We start from the raw sequence: 20631 nt of genomic DNA, 5'->3' as shown, positions 1-20631 counted from the left end.
TATATATATTTTTATTTGTTCATTACTTAGAATTTGCATGTTTGATCTCTTAAAGGAGGATGAAACCCCGCCTCTAATTTGTTTTATCAGACTTGAGAATATGAAAAGATTTCTAAAATGTAGGCGTGGATATCTGCCGTTGTGGGGGGAGGGGGCGGAGTAATGCGTCTTCTATCAGAGTCGAGACAGAGCGGCCCGGGCTGTCAGCAGTGCTTTTCCATTTCGGAAACATTTTTTAAAACCAGCCATTGGAGGTGTAAAAAGTATAAAGATTCGGCAACTCCATGTTCTTTAACCAATTATAATGGGGAAGTATTTTACAAAGAAGCTGTCTGAGCTTGTATCCATGGACAAACTTTCTCCAGCTCTGCATGGACCACGGAACCAGTGAAGAATGGACGCTAGCGCTATAGCTATTTGCTGTGTAGTGTGTGTGTGTGTGTGTGTGTGTGTGTGTGTGTGTGACTGTGTGTGTGTGCGTGCGTGCGTGCGTGCGTGTGTGTGTCGTGACAGTGCGCGCACACACACATCGTCCACACACGAAAACTAGCAGATCTACAAGCTCGTTGTGAGCTTGTATATTAGCTATGTAGCTATGTAGCCTAGCTAACAGCCGTAGCAGCAATAGCTTCTCAACCATGTAAACACGTTGGTTTCGGCTCTACGGCTATTAGCTAGGCTACATACATAGCCGATATACAAGCTCACAGCGCGTCGCTTTCGCGACGCGTTGTGAGCTTGTAGATCTGCTGTTTTCCGTGTGTGGACGTTGTGTGTGTGCGTGCACTGTCACGACACGCACGCAAACACACACACACACACACACACACACACACACACACACACACACAGGCTACACTACACAGAAAATAACACAGGCACCACACAGTGTAACTGTCCGTTGAGAGAGCCTGCTCTTCTCTCTGGCTGAAACAAGCATACAGTGAAACCACGCCCCCCTTGATACGACTCTGTAAAACAAACGTTAATATTAACTCACTTAGCGCCGAGCGAGCCAGATTTCAATATGAATCTGCGCTTATAACGCCAGGAAATAGCTATATTGAATCCCCAAAATCACATTACATAAACAGGTACACGTGCCTGCGGATGCCACAAGATGACCACTAGAGTGAGCCATAGCTCATAGACTTTCCATGGTCCCATGTTAAGTCAGAATAAAAAACAAGGTTCATGACATAACAGGATGGTACAATGACATGCTCTCCATTGACATTCAATGGACAGGCCGCGGGCCGCCATTTGAGCTCAATACTGCTCAATTCGTGCTTGATCGTCTCAAACCACCATTGGTATGGGCATCGGAACGTATATAGATGCCACACAGAATGTTTCCGAATCAAAATCCGACCTAGTGAAGCTACGTGAGGGTCGGATGGTTTGCATTGAGCCTAGCGGCTAACAGAGGCCTACGTAAACAGGAAGCTATGGCTTAAAGGTGACGTCATAATCGTATCCTTTTTTTTCACGGTTTTCATCTGTATGCTAGTCGAAGGTAAGCTAACCGTTCCGCTCCGTCTATCAACCCAAATTAAAAGCTTAAACAATGCTTTTATATAAAAGTCGCTCCGAGTCGCTCGGCACTAAACGCCATCATTAGTTAGTCGCCCCGAAAGTCGCTCGGCGCTAAGTGAGTTAATTAGATATGCCTACGTCACGTTACACCACAGAACATTGATAGCTAATATTTAATGAGTGGCGCGAAAGATTTCTTTTGGACCTAGAAATTGGAAGTACACAGAAATAGCTACAGAGACAGCAGAAAGCTCTGAATCCCCAAGCCTATGGGCAAATTGAACCATATCACTGCTCCCTATCACAAGTGACTCATTGATATAATATATATTTATAGAAAAAGTGATTTTGTGTTTCATGCTCCTTTAACAACCCAGCTTTGTTCTTGGCCTTCCAAAAAATAAGCATTTCCTGGAAAATGTATTTTTTTGGTCTCATTTGTGCGGATGTTGGATATTAAATAAACAGTTTTTAACTTGGATGTCCGTGTCCCCAAACCAAGTTTTTTGCATTGGGCCCCCAAAAAGCTAGGAACCGCCCTGCCTGGTGGCGGCGCTTGTGCACGTGTGAGAGTGCACGTGTGCGTCATACTGTAGGTGCTGCGGTCTCTGTCTTTCTCTCAGTGTGGTACGCTTGCAAATACATCAGTGATGGAAGAAGTAATTTTATTTTACTTGAGTAAAACCTAAGTAACCTAAGTAAAAGCATCAATACCCTAGAAATAGTCTGTTACAGTACAAGTTACACTTGAGTAAAATAATTGGTGTACGAAATGTACCAAAAGTACTCAGTTACGCAGAAGTTCCCATTTCACAAGTTGTCAAGTTAAAATACTTTCTTAACCCTACTATTTTAGTAGTTTAGTTATTTAATCATAACGGCAAAGGTTTGAAATAACTGAAATAACAGTGGTTTGAAGTCATACCACAATACACACACACGCACGCACGCACGCACGCACGCACGCACGCACGCACGCACGCACGCACGCACGCACGGCCTTTCAGCCAGGTGTAGAATTCTGTAGATAACAATAAAGAGACAGACGTGCGAGACAAATGGCCACACATGCACAGACGGAGTTGACGGAGATAGAGAGACAGAGAGCAGAAACACATGAAAAACCAGAATAGATGGTTGGACCTTCTGGGCTGAAGAGGACCCTCACAAACATGTGTGTCTGTTCTACATGATGGAGTGAGTCTGCCTGGAGTTATAGCGTTTTTGTGTGTGTGTGTGTGTGTGTGTGTGTGTGCGTGCGTGCGTGCGTGCGTGCGTGCGCGCTGTGAGGAAGGTTTTGACTCATAAATATGAAATCTGGAGTGCTTTGTCTCAGCTGGTCTGCTGGAGTGGAAACACTGCTATGGGGCGCATACATACATACGCACACACGCACACACGTACGCACACACGCACGCACTACAATACACTCTTTTTAATGAACATCTCTGGGCTCAGCCAGACCTGCTGAGAGAAAGCTCTCTCAATGACTGTCCTTAAACTCTTAATGTGTGTGTGTGTGTGTGTGTGTGTGCGTGCGTGCGTGCGTGCGTGCGTGCGTGCGCGCGTGTGTGTGCTGATAAATTACCAATATAGTCCGACAGCTTGATGTTCATTGGTCGAATCAGGATCCCCTCTAGCACCAGCTCTTCATACAGAGACTCCAGAGACCTGAGAGAGAGAGAGACAGAGAGAGAGAGAGAGAGAGGGATAGAGAGAGACAGGGAGAGAGATGGGGGGTGAGAGAAGAGAAAGAGAGGGGTGAGAAGTGAGATAAACTGAAAGCAACATGTGTGAAGCGCGCACACATGAGACAACACACACCTGTCTGCTGTCAGGTCCTTCTCTTTCTTCTTCTTTCTCTTACTGGTCTTCTTACTCTTCTTCTTCTTCTAATTGAAAAACATAAATAAAAATAAAATAAAAATAAGGTTTCAATCATAAAACTGACTTTGACACGTTTTTTCATATTGAACGACGCCATGAACCAATGTGTAGTTTAAAAGTTGGATGTACAGCGATTAACATGAGAGAGAGAGAGAGAGAAAAAAAAAGAATAATAATAACTAGTGCAGTGCTCTTCCGAGCACAGGTCTCCACCAGGTCAGGTAGGTCCTGGTGGCGCTAAATGTGAAAAGGGGCGAAAAAATACTCTCCCCCATGCCTTCGGCTGGTGGAGACAATAATCTCAAAGTGGGGTTCCGGGGACTTCAGTGCTGCTTACGGAACTCGGCTAAGCTTCGTTCCTGGAGCAACGCTGTCGTGCCAATAATCAGAAAATCTGTAAATCTTGTGTAATATTGCTTTATCAACCGCCTGCATTTGGACCTGCCCTTTGCCATGTCTTGGGCACAAAACGTTTGGAAACAACTGCACAATGTACTTTTGAGAATTACACGGTTGCTTTTCGTCTCATTTGCACAGGTTTAGTGCTGGCTGCAAAGCCGCACCATCCTATTGTCAACTCACCCCTCAGAATGAACCACGTGAACCCTATATTGTCACTGTCGGGCAGAAACCTTGTATCTCCAAGTTTCAAATTTGTAAATCTTTTCGCAAAGTGAAGCACTGCTTCACCACACAAGGCCGTCGCACAAAAGTAGTGAAAACAGCTGATCTACAAGCACACAACGCCTCGCCGTGCGAGGCGTTGTGTGCTTGTAGATCGTCTGTTTTCACTAGTTTAAATCATTTTTAAAATGATAAATACAAAACAAACGGTTTTGGACATACAAGGTTTCCACCCGACAACGACGATATGCTTTGTTTACCGGGGTCTCCCAGGGGTCTAGGTACTTGCCACCTCTCCACCAAATCTCTTTTTCACCCGAAAATAGCCGATCTACAAACTTACATATCTGCTATTTTAACCGAATGTTTGCCTAAGACATGCCCAGAATCATGTGGTTAAAATAGCATTACTCTACTGCCCCGTAACCACGTCCCCCAGGGATCTATACAGGGGATGCTCCTGTTTCCCTCTACACCAAAACTCTTCAAGCTCAACACGACGATACCATTGCGAGCTTGTAGACCAGCTATTTTCCCTGAATGTTAACCCCCAGAAGAGAGACCCCACGGTTTCCAGTGGCCAAGGGTCCACTCTTACACTCTCAGCATTAAACTAACACTCTCTGTGTTTTACAGTGCAGTCTACTGGCCCTTAGGGGTCCGTTTCTGTACCCTCAGAGTTGAAATAACACTTGGGTTTGCACTCTACTGGCCCTCGGGGGTCGGTTTTACACCCTGTGACTCTGATATCTCAACAGACTTAGCAGAACATTCCTCTCACATCCAAAAGAGTTGGACAGCAACCAACAATGATTTTCATGCATTAGACAAGCAGAACGCAATAAAACACATGCTAGCACACACACACATGCACGTACGCACGCACAACTAGACGCATGTGTACTGTACATCCATGCAATGATGTACATGATCACACACACAGACACATGCAAAGAGACATATTGAAACACACACACAGTATGTTTGCATGCATGTACGCAGTCGCACACACACACACACACACACACACACACACACACACACACACACACACACACACACACACACACACACACACACACACACACACACACACACACACACACACACACACACACACAGAGTACATACTGTACCCATAACTAGACACATATGTACATCGGTACAGTATTACACAAGCACACACATAAAGAGACATTGAAACAGATACACATGCGCACACGCACATACTAATCTTTTCTGCTGCCTAACCTCTCATCTGTCTCCCATATCAACCCACAGTATGGCTAGTCTAGTAAGAGTCTGGCGTTGGCAAAACGCCGCCTCTCCACCAACCAACATCCAGTCTCACGCGGCCAAAACGCAACGCACCAGACGTTCCAAAATAACAAAAGATACATCAGAGCACACACACTGCCACCGAGAGACACGATGACAGGAATATGGATGGAATACGTGCGAGAGAGAGAGAGATAGAGAGCGACCTACAAATCTACAGTATATCACAGAGCAACAACAGAGTCTTAAGCGTGTTGACTCAATCCTGTCTTCAGTTAAATATTTACGAGGAAAATGTTTTTTCTTTCTTTTTTTCTTGAAACACAAGTGGATTGAGAGATATAGCAGGGTGGTCCTGGATGGGTTCTGGTGGGATTGTGTTACATTAAAGGCGTATGCATTCTATTTGAAATCGTCCCTGTCGGGTGGAAACCTCATATGTCCAAAACTATTACTGTTCAGGATATATAACAAAATAAAAAATAAAAATAGCAAAAGTAGCAGATCTACAAGCTTAAAACGTGTCGCTTCGAGCCATGTTTCAAACGTGCAGATCTTCTACTTTTGTGTGGCGCTGTAGTATGATCGAGTAGGGCGTTAATGTACGGGGGAAAAAAACAACACAAAAAGTTAGAATATGGAGATAAGAGGTTTCTGCCCGACAGCAAGGGAATGCTCAGACATAACATAGATAGGTGTTCTCGGGTTCATGTTTACATCAATAGAGGGGGGAAACTCCAGCTCTTGAAGTGAGAGTCTGGTTGGATCTTATAGCCTGTTAGAAGAGGGGGCAGGTGAGGGGACTCTGTTGTATTGTATATCAAGAAAAACATTAGATGGGTAGGGACTAGGCTTCCATCCATCCATCCATCCATCACATTATCAATCTAAAAGTTAAAGGAGATATAGTCAACTTTTTCTTGAAAAACTGACTAAAATAAAAATAATGTTTCGAAAATATTTTATAAAAAAGATTAAGCTTCATATATATGTGTTTCTATTCAAAAATGACCACAAGAAGCGTAAAATGATGACAAAATAATCATTTTGGCCATTGTCAGACTGACTTTGTTCACATCCCTCTTCTATTCTTTTATATGGATTGATAAGGGATGTAAACGAAGTTGGTCTGACAATGGCCAAAATGGTTATTTTTTTTTTTTGTCCGTTTTTCAAGAAAAAGTTGACTATTATTGCTGTGAAAATGGCGTGGGATTTTGCGTGTGAACACACAATTTGACTGACTCTACTGGAATACATACTGTAACTGTAATTATTGTCCTTTTTGCGCTGTGTGCATACCGATAGAATTGCTTGTATAATCATGTTGGGAGATAGAAGTGCTTATTGTGCAGAACACAACCTAGAGGACATTTTAGTTCATTAAAACGAGCAAAAGAACATTTTATCTGGAGGCAGAATAGAGAGGAAGGAGTAGCCTACTCCCTCTTTACTCTTCCCAAAACAGAGAATTACAGGAGTGCTTTCATTGCTCAACGTCTTTTCTTAGATACAGACAAAAATAGGTGTTCCTTATTTGGGGGGGTTTAAGTCATATACCTGTGACACAGTTTTTATTAATGAAAGATGTCGCTCTAACCTTGACTGCCCGGGAAAGCGAGAAGAACGTAGAAGAAAAGGGGTTCTTTCATTTCCCAAGGTCTTTTCTTTAGATACAGACATAAATAGGTGTTCCTTTTTTAGTCTTTCTCCTGTGACTTCTTTTTTTTTTTCATGAAAGATGCCTCTTTAACCTTGCCTGCCCAGAAAAGTGAACTTAAAACAAATACTGCAATATAATCATTCAATTTACTTAAATCTCTTGACGAAAGGTCATGTTTACTAAGTATCAACGATTTAAGTGGTTAAATGTCTGAAAAAACACATTAACACGAATCAAACAGAATGATGACAGTGCTGTAAACAGGTCTAAGCGTCTATCTATGAAATCGATGAAAATGTATCACACATTTATACAATATGCAGAGGGGGTCCCTGCTTCATCTCTGGCCTGAAAAGGTTGAAGACCCCTGACGTAGAGCCTTCGTCCTGCTCCTCCCTGCTGACATGTGCCGCCCCAGCCTGCAGTCATATCACCTTCCCTCCCATGAACACGGTCCAATTGTGTTCATATAGACGCTCAACAAAGCCGCATGCACCACAATGGATTCAAACCTACAACATCCACACTGGTGGGCATGGACTTCACCACTGCGCCACCCAAGCACCTCCATCTATGCATCCATCATTCCATGGGGGGGAATGGAGAGCGGGGGCCGCTCTCCATTCCGACATACTGCCATTCCGACATTGAAATCTAATTGTCTGAGTGGTGGCACTTCCATAGAGTAAGTTAGGGTTAGGTTTAGGTATAGGTATAGGGTTAGATACTGTACACCCACCCACCATATCTGGTTCAGCCAAAGTTAACCAAGTGTTTTATATTCCTGAATGTTTAGTTCATCGGTCATTCCTTCTACAAACGAGTTTGTTACTCAACAATCAATATGTTATCATTAACCCCACATTCTTGAACACTACATCATGGCCTGTGGATGAGGGAAAAGCCCTCGACCTGAAGCCAAAAGTTGAGAGGGAGAACATTGTGATCAGAGAACAGCTCAAAAAAGCAGCTGACTCAAGTGTCTGGGGAGAACATGGACACGCTTCTTGGCGTTCTCCAAAAACGAACAAATATATTTTGTGTTGCGTAGTTTCAACATTTTGACCATAAATACGTACTCCCTGGAACTGGGCTGGGTTGTCTAATTTCAGCAAGTCCAAAATAAGGAGGACTGCACGTCCAAAGGGAAAAACTCTGAGGAAATACTTAGAGTCACGTTTCAATCCAGGAAAATGTGTCATAATCTTGGTCTGCTAAGAGTGAACTTTGGTACACTGAGTGACTCAGCGATGATTTGTTATTCATGTCACACGTTTTCATATTCTGCCCGGCGTCAAGACATTATTACGTTCTGCCCAGCATATATTTTGATCCACAAAGTTAATTTACAGACCTAACCTTAACCGAAGCCTCCTTGAAGTCCTAAGGCTAATCTTTATAATAAATGGAAACAACGTAAATATCTTTAAACATATATTGTTGTAGAATGATGTGCTTATAATGTAGTTTGTCCAGACAAAACTGACATCATATCAACATATATATACTGTAGTATCAACATCACACGCATTGAAACAAACTTATTTATCTGTCAACAGGTTCAGCCATTTTGGCAGCGAGTCAGGATAACAAGCCAAGCAATGAGTCATTTATGACCAAACGTTAATCTGTCATAATGTGGTGTACAGTATGTCGCTTTGACCCTTTCTCTACTAAATATTAGTGTCTTGTGTTGTAATCTTGATGTTGGAGATCCATGAATTTTAAACTTGTTGCATTTATTTACTTGCTCTGAGAAGTAGCTTTTGTTAAACCGAGAAAACGAGGGCAACCTTAGAGATCTGCATAGTTGAATGTCAACATCTGAGAAATGTAATGCAGGGAAGTTAAATGGCTTGAGACCAGCTTTTTCCTAGTAATGAGTTAAGTTAGTGATTATATAGTACCAAAAGAGGTTCCCCAATGATTACGAAACAAAGACTACATTTTAGAGCTAATTAACACCATTTTTGTTTAGAATGCTGTACAGTATGCAAAGAAACACACAGGACAGTATTTTTTTATAATTTTGCAGCTCGACTGAGAAGTGCACACTTGTCGAGAGCCCACTCTCTATTGAAAACAAAATGTCAAGTCTCCGGTATATATAAATATTTAACACAGTGTTTGGAGGTTTGGAGTTCACAACGCACTGCCTTTCTCGGTCTGCAACTTTATTCTTTTTTTTTTCTCCTTATAACAAGCCATTTTGGCACATCACCCCTGGACTCTCCAGCTCCCTGTCAACAATTCCAGTTATTTTGGCCTAAACCACAGAACGTCAAGCCAAGTTCCTCTTGGAAACCGGCACATGCTCGTGAAGAAATAAAAGAAATGAAGACAATAAAACCCTGTACAGGCTGTAGAGTTTGATAGCATGAAAGGCACTGAGAATGACAGCTGAATTCTGAGAGAATGGAACTGACCACACAGGAAAAACAACAACAACAACAACAACAACAACAACAACAACAACAACAACAACAACATAACATTAAGGCTGATTAATAATTTGTCACATGATATTTCCGACAAGTGTTGCCAGACAAAAATGAAGCGTTTTCAACAGAAGAAAAGTTGTCGAACAAAGAGGTCATGGAATGGAACAAAGTATGAATGAGCCTTTTAGAGAGGAGCTGGTGGTTTCTGATCTAGGGATCGGGGAGCTTGAATTCAACATGTCCGGAGAGGGTTGAGCTGGCCATGTCGCGGTGAAGACACTCTGTTACAGGAGTAGTTCACCCCAAAAATATACTTATTTTATATCAATTACACACCCCATGAAGCCTTGAATTCTTGGAGATTGTTTTGTTTTTGACTGAGCCAGTAAAATACAAACTCATAGTACAGCACTAGTGTTGATTTTGACAGCAAATTTTGATTTAGTTTCAGTCATAGTCTTTTGAATAAAATTCCATTTGTCACATTTTAGTCACCTGAAACGTTTAGATTTTTTCTATTTTTAGTCGACTTAACATCATATGATTTCAGTGGACTAAATCTACAGTTGATTTAGTCGATTCAAATTGATTTTGGCGGGCCTTGATGGCGTCATAATGCCTGATTTTACACTTGGCTGCATGCTGAAAGTAGCCGATCTACAAGAGGTTGTAGATCTGCTATTTTCAGAGTGCAACACGCACGGAATGTATTTTAGTTCTACTGGATCTCTTCTCCACTAGTCCCTCCATAACATTTTAGTCTAGTTTTTATTTGTTGACGAAATTGTCAATATATTCAGTCATCAGTGAAAAAGGGTAGTCGACGGATATTTTTTGTCATAGTTTCAGTCGACGAAATCATCACTGTGAGGCACAAAGTTTAGGCTTTAGAAGCCAGACAGAGATAAGGGTTTAAAATGTCTGGGCACAATCTAATGATCTAAATCTAGTCCACTCCACACACGCAATTCATTCACCTTCTTGATGCCTTTCTTTGGCTTTTTCTTTTTCTTCCCCTTGTCTCGATCCACGGCCAGTTTGAGGTTCTTCAACTCCTGTCTCATCAGTTCATCCACCTTGGAGACAGACAGACAGACAGACAGACAGACAGACAGACAGACAGACAGACAGACAGACAGACAGACAGAGAGACAATAACAGGGATATAAAAAGAGACACAAAGTAATCTTGAGTGAGACAGAAGCCAGAGACTAGAGCTTAAACCAATCTCAACCCTGTAGCCGAGCACGTTCTGTCTGAGGGCCTGGTACCACAGGCCGGTGTCATTGCTGCACTTGCGTTGAGCCCTGGCTTTAAATCCAACATTGTCTTTCAAAATCAATTGGTCATAATGACAGCTATCAGCTGCAACCCACATCTTTTCAGAGCAGTAAGTGCTGCTGGATAAGTGTTGCTCTGTTGGCTTTCCCACGCACTGGAATAAACAAGCTTCTGATGTGCTGTCATTCAAACTGAAAAAATAAAATAAAGAAAATCTGTTCAGAATTACATGCAGGATCTCGCAGAGTAATGTCAGTGAAGTAACTATAAATACATTTACTCAAGTACTGTACTTCAGTCCCCCCCCCCTTTTACAATTTAAAATTAAAAATGTAGGCAGTTAGCAGACACTCTTAAGCCAGTGTGATTTACAATAGGTACGTTTTTTTTTGTGATATTGATACATCAATATCACCCTTACTGAAGTATTTCCAATTTTCTGTACTTTTACTTTTACTCCACTACATCTGATCTCTGAGGCTACAATTGTACATTTACTTCACTACAAATACTCAAAAACCTTAGTTACTGGTTACTTTGTAGGTTTAGAGTTTTTGAAAATGTAGAGTACATTAACCACTTCAGCCCTATGTACTGTACATTTCGTCCATTTGAAAATAGCCAACTTACAAGCTGACAATGTGTCGCCATGCAGCGCATTGTGAGCTTGTAGCTCTGCTATTTTAAAAACATCTCTATACATACATTATTATACATTTGAAAACTTGTGAAACAGGACATTCTGCATAATGAGTACTTTCAACTTTTGCTAATTTCAAGTACATTTTGATGCCAATACATTTATACTTTTATTAACTCATTCTGTGCCACCTTTTCACCACTAGAGGGCACCCAATGGCCATAGAATACTACATTGACAAGTGCTGGTATATGCACAAGCCCTGTGCAGCCATGACTCGCCTGAACACTTTCCTTTGTTCATGTACAGGAACAGGATGAAGTTAGCTTGAAGTTAGCTATTGACTACCAAGCATTTTAGAAGCCCTATTTTCGGCGATTTAGCCATGATTAAACCTTGCACACCTCATGGATATGCATGGAACAGAGAAAATGAGCTCTAAAGATCCTGGATTGCATTGGAGTGGATGGTAAATATCGGCGGCGCCACGCTCTCGCGGGCCGTGTAAACAGATGACGGCCGGCGGCGCGGCTCAAAAAAATAAATAAATAAATAAATAAATTAAAAAGCCTAACTAGTTCGGGATTGGCACAGTAAGAGTTAAAGTAAATTCTGAATTTGGGGATTTTTACTTGCAACATTGCCTCTCTACATTGCGGTATTGATACTTTTACTTAAGTAAAAAACAGGAGTACTTCTTCCAACCACTGGCGAGTGTCGGGTAGACAGCGAAACCCCCCAATACTTACATTTCAACAATGTAGTCCTAACCTTTGATTGACTGGTGATACTGGGTTTGGTTCTCAGCCTGGCCCGCCCCGGGGCTCCGGTCCGGGCAGAGAGTCAAACCTCTACCGGAGACGTAAAAATTACTTCACCACTTAAACCCTATATGCTTACTGTAGTTGTCCGGAATGCCTCAGGGCTTTATTCTGGGCCAGCTTTTCTTTGGAGAAACTACGTTGTGATCAGTGGTGGAAAAAGTAATCAAATCTTTCAATACTGCAATGTAGAAAAACTCTATTACAAGTAAAAGTCTGGAATTAATTCAAAATATACTTGAGTAAAAGTACGAAAGTATTGGCATCAAAATGTACTTGAAGTACCAAAAGTAAAAGTACAAAATGTTTGGAAATAGCAGATCTATAAGCTCACAACGTGTCGCGAATGTGTGTGTGTGTGTGTGTGTGTGTGTGTGTGTGTGTGTGTGTGTGTGTGTGTGTGTGTGTGTGTGTGGTGTAAAGTACAAGTACTCAAGTAAAATATATATGCAATATACTAGACGCCTCAGGGCGACAAGCGACATCGGCCTAAAGGGCAAGGTCACGCCATAGTGATGTGGACATCAGGGATTGTGGACATCAGGGATCTCCATATATAAAAGGGATTTGTTCCCCTGGCATCACAATATATAGTACTTTAACTCCATTACAATTGTTTGAAAACTTTAGTGACTAGTTACTTTGTAGATTTTGATTATCATTACAAAACACACATCAATCACTTCAGCCCTGTACAGTATATACATTTTGGCCTTTTTGAAAATAGCCCATCTACAAGCTCACAATGCGGCGTGATGCGACGCATTGTGAGCTTGTAGATCGGCAATTTTCAAAAGATTTGTGATACATTTTGAACTGAAATGGGGCATTCGAGTAATGAGTTGTACTTTCACTCAGGTAAATGTTGAATTCCGGACTTTTACATGTAACAGAGTGTCTCTACATTGCACTCTTTACTGAAGTAAAACATGTCGGTATTTCCCCAACACTGGCGTGCGTGCGTGCGCGTCTCACCTGAACTCTGACCTCGTCTTCGACCTCCTCCCTCTTCTCCTCGCGGACCAGCTGGGCATCGAACCTCTGCAGGAAGTTCTGGCTGTCGTCACGTCCCCGCCACACATCTGCGCGCGCACACACACACACACACACACACACACACACACACACACACACACACACACACACACACACACACACACACACACACACACACACACACACACACACACACACACACACACACACACACACACACACACAGGAACACACGCACCTCCGTGACTAAGCTGAGGAACTGAGTCATTGGCATTAGGGCCAAAAACAACCTGTTAGTTGATATGAGGAACAACTACCGTTCCCAGAGAGGAGAGAGAGAGAGAGAGAGAGAGAGAGAGAGAGAGAGAGAGAGAGAGAGAGAGAGAGAGAGAACTGGAAGAGGGGGGCGTAGAGGAAGAGACAGAAAGAGGACAGAGGAAGGTAAAAGCGGGAGAAAGAATGGAGAGAGAAAAAGAGAAAATAAGCCAAGGAAGTGATACTGTACATGGAACAATAGGAAAGAGTACAATTGAGAAAGAACGAAAGCCAGAGAGATACAGGGAGAGAGGTTTTTGCCTCCAAGGCAAAAGTCAAGGGCTGAGACTAAGACTCTGTCTACGACTATGAGGAAACCCCAGAATAAAAACCTTGCTTGAAAGCACCCCAAAAGAATGGTCATTAACACTTTCTAAATTCTAATCTGTTTGTAGATTGCATAAGGTCAATAATTTCTGAACTGCTGCTAGTATTGTATTCTTATTATGTAATGTACAGTATATAGAGTATTTATTATATTTTTGATATCTGCTAATGTTTTATTTTATAATCTGGTCTTGTAATTGCCCGTAATTGCTCTATGTGACCCTGTGTTATAAAGGTCATTTCACGAATAAAACACTTTCACCTTTTGACCAAGAAGAGGAACAGTGCTTGAATTCTCACACACGCAGCAAAACGGTGAAAGACTGAGTGTCTCCCATCACAGAAAGTACAGCGGTGGGAAGAGTAAAGAGTGGTGGGTGGGTAGATTTTCACACAGAGTGTGGAAGTAAAGTCTTCAACATTCTGGACAGAATCCAACCAACAAACTAAAAATACTTTTGAGAAAGTTGTCGGAAAAGAACTGTTGTCAAGAAAGGAAAACTTCTAGTAGAACCAAAGTAGAATTCTACAAAACAACCAAGAACGCTGGCATTATCTGTCGAGGAATAAAACATTCCAAATAGAATCGCATCGCCTCACAAATGCCCACCCCTCCTCCTGCCTAACAGTGGTCTGTATAATGCCCACAACTGGTGCTTTTCTCCTGGTCAACTTTGTATTCATTCACCACTTTTAAAATCATGTGACACCGTCTTTCCATGTGCCACACAATGCAGCTCTCACACTTCCTTTACTAGTGAACGCTCGCAACAAGATCTTTTCAGAGACCCATTTAAAAAAGAAAAACAGTGGTCTAGGGAATGAATCCTTTCTGCTGTGCAGCCTGGGTTAGATCCGGTCTCTATAACCCCAGGGCTCCACCAAAAAGACGGCGTCTTGCCGGCGTCGGACGCCGTCATTGACGCCGTCACGTTGACGTCCTACTGGCTCCACTGAAGGTGAATCTGTTGATATTTCAATCAAAGATCAGATGAGGATATGAGCATTATCAACTACTAGAAGTTTGCGGCCCTTCGGGCCGCAAAAGTCTAGAGTTCAGGCCGCTGCGCGGCCTTCACCGCCATGTTGCAGCAGTGTGGTGTGTGTAATGGCCAAATATGGGTAATTCTTTTTTTGAGAAAAAAAAAGTTTTTTGAGAAAAAAAAGTTTTTTGAGAAAAAAAAGTTTTTTGAGAAAAAAAAGTTTTTTGAGAAAAAAAAAGTTTTTTGAAAAAAAAAATTTTTTGGAAAAATAAAATTTTTGAAAAAAAAAAAAAATGAAAAAAAAATTTTTTTGGGGAAAAAAAAAACGCTTGCGCACACACACACTTGCGCGCACGCACGCGCGCGCGCACACACACACACACACACACACACACACACACACACACACACACACACACACACACACACACACACACACACACACACACACACACACACACACACACACACACACACACACACACACACACACACACACACACACACACACACACACACACACACACACACACACACACCCCTCTGTTGTAATTCGATACTCTACTCTACTCTGCTCAGCTCCTCTCCTCCCTCCCTCTGTAACTTGATACCCTGATGATCATTTTGAGGTTTCAGCACTGGCCAGAATGGTCAGAATACTCTCTGTCAGGACTGGCTGCTCTGCGTGAGGCGAGATGTTGTTAAATTGAAATAAATGCGGTTCAAAGAGTGGCATGTTTAAAATGTGGACAGTTGTAAATTTTCACGTTTGTTCGACGTGGTGGCTATGTTTGTGAGAGGTGTTTGTGAGAATATGTAGCTAAACATTCTGGTTTAGGATTGCCTCCAAATGCTCCAGTATAGGATGGAGATAGTGTTATGCCTAAAAAAACACTGACAACTCTGATAGTGTACAAATGGAACCAAATGAACTCGTTATGGGATCTGTGGCCTAATAATGCACAGAGAACCGGGGGAACAGGGTTTATGTACATGGACAAATGTGTCCGTGGCAAGACTTGTCCTTGTCCGTGGGATTTTGTAACATTATAATGTTCTTATTTTGATCATATTGATATAATTACTGAATGTCAGGTCTCCAGGTTTTCTTCAGGATATGTATGAGACTGATTTACTATGACACATTAGGAGTCCGCCAGTACAGTAGTTCTCAAACGTTTTATTTTCAAGGACCCCCTTAACTCACAAATGGAACCAAATGGTCCCGTAGGGTGAATTTGGTTCCTGTTCTAACTAACCCTGAAGGTCACCTCAACCCACTTTTAGGACCACATCACTAGTAGTATACATCCGGGGTCTTCAACAGGGGGTCCGGGACCCCCAGGGGGTCCTCAGAGTTACTACAGGGGGTCCTCCAAATCTTCCAGTCCTTTTTATATTAACAACTTGAACCCTAGTGTCCATATTCTAAGAACTGTAGCCAAAAATAAGAGATCTCCAAGCTCACAACGCCTCGCAGAGCTTGTAGATCGGCTATTTTCGGCAAAGAGGTTTGGTGTAAAGGAAAAAAAGAGCAGACTATAAGGTCAAGTTTATTAGGTAATGAAGGCTCAAGTGGTTAAATATTTGAAAACACAAATTGACATGAATCCAAAATACACTGATGATTGTGCTGTCAAACGATGATACTATATGGAATCTATGAAAAGGTTGTGGGGGTCCCTGCTTCATCTCTCTCTCTAAGGGGTCCTTGGCCTGAAAACTTTGAAGACCCCTGGTATACATTTAGGGCAATAGCTCTGTTTCTGGTAATAATTCTGTCCATGTTAATGGCAAAAATTTAATTTTGACAAAAATGTCCACCACAAGCCGTCATGGCGATGAACCCTGCGGGGGACTTTAAAATGAAAAGGTTTCACTGTTCTACTGCACTTCATCAAAGTGTGCTTTATAATCCTGCAGCATCTTGGATGGCGTCCCCAGAAAGGTGCTCACTAATCCCCCCACACCTGGTCCCGCTCCCAGCCAGCTGTGCCCAGAGCCTGCCTTAATATAAAGCCTGATTTATATTGTATATCCATAGTTGGTGCGCGACAGGTATAAATCAGGTGTAATGGTCTTGGGAGGCACAAAGCTGTTCATTTTAGATGAGGAAGTGGCTCCAATCGAGGCGCATACACCAGGAGCCAGAACGCAGATGTCGTCTACTCCACTGTTTCCCAAACTTTTATGCGTCACATAAAAGTTGAGTAAATCTGTTTTTGTTTGAGAAACAGGTAATCCCCCCCCAACATAGGTAAAAGTATCAATACGTAAGTCCCGTATTCAAAATGTACTTGAGTAAAAGGTACAACAGTATCAGCACCAAAATATTCTTAAACCAAAAGTAAAAGTACTCATTGTGCAGAATGTTCCATTTCAAAATGTATAAAAGATCTTTTGAAAATAGCCGATCTGCACAATGCATCGTATCTCGACGCATTTTGAGCTTTTCAGTCTGCTATTTCCAAAAGGCCCAAAAATATATATGGCTGAAGTGTGGTTAGTGTGTTTTGTAGGCCTAACAATAAACAAAATCTATCGTTTTCATATATTTGTAGTGGAGTAAAAGTACAATATTTTCCTCTGAGATGTACTGGGGTACTGACGAAAGTAAAATTACCTCAAAATTGTGCTCAGTACTTGAGTACAATTGTACTAGTTACTTTGGACCACTGTGAGAGTGTGAGAGAGAAACAGAGAGAGTCACAGAGAGAGAGAGAGAGAGAGAGAGAGAGAGAGAGAGAGAGAGAGAGAGAGAGAGAGAGAGAGAGAGAGAGAGAGAGAGAGAGAGAGAGAGAGTATTGCAGGTGTAGTGCATCCTGTGGTGGCAGAGTGCATTGTCCTGTCCAAGAGGCTCCCAGGAACCCACATCCTGCTAGGAAGCCTCCACTTCCTGCCTGGGAGCCGGGCTGAGGGCCAGGGAGGAGATCTGCTCATACAGATCAACATCAGACAGGTGCTGCTGGCTGGGTTCGGATCACAAAAAAACTAAACTAAACAAAAACAAAACAAAACTGTGGTGACAACAAAAGGTCCCTGGCCAGCTGAGGACCTGTGACAAAAAGTCCCCGGCTGACCCCCCCTGCTCAACCTTCTCCTCTCTCTCTCTCTCTCTCTCTCTCTCTCTCTCTCTCTCTCTCTCTCTCTCTCTCTCTCTGATCGACTATGCCAGGCTTCCCCAATAGGCGGCCCGCGGGACATTTGCGGCCCGCGAGGGGCTACTGTCTGGCCCCCACCAACCCCAGTAATAATGGTGGTATAAGAGCAGCAACAACACTAGTATATCGTCAGGTGGAAACCTCGTATCTCCAAATTTGTACGTTCTTTCGCAAAGTAAAGTTCATCTTTCAAGGCCGTCTCACAAAAGTAGTGAAAACAGCAGTTCTACAAGCACACAACGCCTCGCGGTGCGAGGCGTTGTGTGCTTGTAGATCTGCTGTTTTCACAAGTTTAAATAATTTTTAAAATGATAAATGCAAAACGAACGGTTTTGGACATACAAGATTTTCACCCGACAACGACGATATCTGAACTGTCGCTGGAGTAGCGTCGTCCCCTGTACTGCAATGTTGTGGCCCTCGGCTTGGTACCCTAGACATGATTCGGCCCTTGGTGAAAACTAACTGGGGAACCCTGGACTATACTCTCTCCACTCTCAGTTCAGTACAGGTCAGTTCGGTAGCTATAGTTTGAAGGGAGACTCTTTTATAGGGCCCAATGTGACATTAAAACGCAAAATGCACACTGCTGCGTTTTCCGGGCCGAATATCGGAGTGAATTTCGGAGCACGTCAATAAAAAAATCAACCTCACCTTATGTCAATCACGTTTGCATACTGCCGCCCGTTTCGTATTTATTTTCGGACCAGGGTTGATTTTTTTTCGCAACTGTTGCCACGACTGAGTCCCTTGCTCTCTCTCTCTCTTTTCTCTCTCTCTCCCTGGCCTCCGGATTTTAGATTTCCTAAATGCAACGAAAAAACGCAGTGCAGTGTGCAACCGGCTTAACCGTTTAGGCGTAATTTCTGTGCGATAAGGGTTAGAGTTACGGTTAGGGCTAGCCATAGTGTCTTGAGGTTAGGGTTAAGGTTAGGTTTAGGCATAGTGTTGGTGAGGTTAGGGTTAGGTTAAGGCATAGTTTTGAGGTTTAGGCGCAGCCTGGGTGACACACCAATTGCCTCTGGGAGACTGATGTTGGGATAATAAAGGTATCTAGCTATCTAATGAAAGAGGGAGTCCCGTATAGTTTGAAGCCTCCAGTTCTTAATGTGCCATCAGTTTGTGGCATGAACTAAATTCGGTTTTTAAAAATTCGTATTTAACCACTTGCACCCAGGGGCCTATAAATGAATAAATAAATGTAATAAATGAAAGGTTTGATGATTTGTAATCTACAAGCTCAAAACATATGAGCTTGCAGATTAGCCATACTATTCTCTTTTTTTAAAATGGGGCATGAGTGGCTAAACTCATTTCAATGTGAGCACATTTTAAATGGGGTTAAAGTCACATCAGCGTTATAGAGTCGCGTGGCCGGACTGTTTTTTTTTTTTTTCATAAAATAAAAATAAGATTTTCGTGAACAGAAATGGCAGCTTACTGCCTCGGATTTCGGGGGTGTAGCTCCAGACTACAGCATGGAATAGTTGTCTGGCTATGCAATGAGACTGCGATGAGATGGCTATGAGACTACAACAAAGTGCACAGATTTACTTGACATACAACCTACATTTCCATAGCAGATCTCTCTCATCTCCTCTCCCCGGTCATCCAACCTATCTCATCCTGCATTCCTCACACTCTCGTATCTCCATCTCTCTCTCTCTCTCTCTCTCTCGCTATGTTCAAACCATGTCTCTTTTACATCTGCCATTTCCTGAGCGGGTCACAGATCTCTCTCAAACAAATAGCGTCTGTCACGGGAGTCCAACTACAATAAGGTCTAGGTTATTATCCTTTAATTGCTTTCCATTGAACCCTAGCTTCCATCCACACAGCATCCTCCTAACTCATCCTGCTGCTTAGGAGAATGACCTGATTCATGCAGACAGACAGACAGACTGACTGACTGTGGGGATGAAGTGCCTTCAAGTTCAGCCAGGCGTCAGAGGTCATGGGTTTAACAGATCCAAACCGGTGGCAGCTCAAAACAAACAACCCTGTCTTTGAAATGAGATCGGCTCCCGAGGTCACGGGGTCAACCTCTCCTCCACAAGTCACCACTGACTCCCCCCCGCCTCCCACCCCTTAAAATCCTCCCTTTTCAAAATGCCCCCCCGGGCAAACTGATACATAGAATTACCTTTTCTCTACCTAAAGCAGGGTTGTTTGTTTTAAGTACTTTCAACCTAGCATCCCTTTTTTGGGGGGGAGCACAAAAGGACTTGGCTACTCTACTCAGGAGCATTAAATAGCACCTTTTTTTCATTGCTCTACAAAGGATATAGGGCATCAATTCTGATCTTCTGAATACATCTGATGATCAGTGATTAGAGGTATCAATTTACAGTTGCCTGAACCCGACACTACCCGACCCGACCAGACATTTATGGGCCGGGTATATAGGGCCTAAAATGTATGCTAATTAGTCAGGCCGGGCCAGTTATGGCCGGGCCTTAATTTTCAGGCCCGTTGAGAACTGAAACAGTGATCCATTGATAGCCAAGCTAACTTCTCGGGTATACTTTATTGGCTTCGTTGAACAGAAAGGAGCATCTTGTGACCCAACTTGGGACACTTTGATCCGACTAGTTGAGAAACACAGCAGTGAACAGAATACATCCAATGCGGAGACCCAGATGTGAAGGCTACTTCATCTTAAAGCTGGAATCTGTGAC

General features: G+C 42.6%; 1 protein-coding gene across 1 annotated transcript in view; it reads right to left on the bottom strand.

The window, feature by feature from the left end:
* The window catches only part of drc11 (dynein regulatory complex subunit 11), a gene marked incomplete at both ends in the record, with an annotated part of 133263 nt that overhangs the window by 47648 nt on the left and 64984 nt on the right, over positions 1-20631 (bottom strand). The window contains 4 exons of the mRNA XM_080720454.1: positions 3125-3207; positions 3361-3428; positions 10407-10505; positions 13147-13253. Of these exons, the coding sequence (XP_080576580.1) occupies positions 3125-3207; positions 3361-3428; positions 10407-10505; positions 13147-13253 (357 nt within the window). The remainder of the gene's footprint in view (positions 1-3124; positions 3208-3360; positions 3429-10406; positions 10506-13146; positions 13254-20631) is intronic.

Source organism: Nannobrachium achirus (assembly GCF_963921795.1).
Source record: "Nannobrachium achirus genome assembly, chromosome: 24".
In the NCBI taxonomy this organism is placed as follows: Eukaryota; Metazoa; Chordata; class Actinopteri; order Myctophiformes; family Myctophidae; genus Nannobrachium; species Nannobrachium achirus.
Note: the sequence above shows the minus strand (reverse complement) of the source record. Positions and strands in the feature narration are given on the sequence as shown.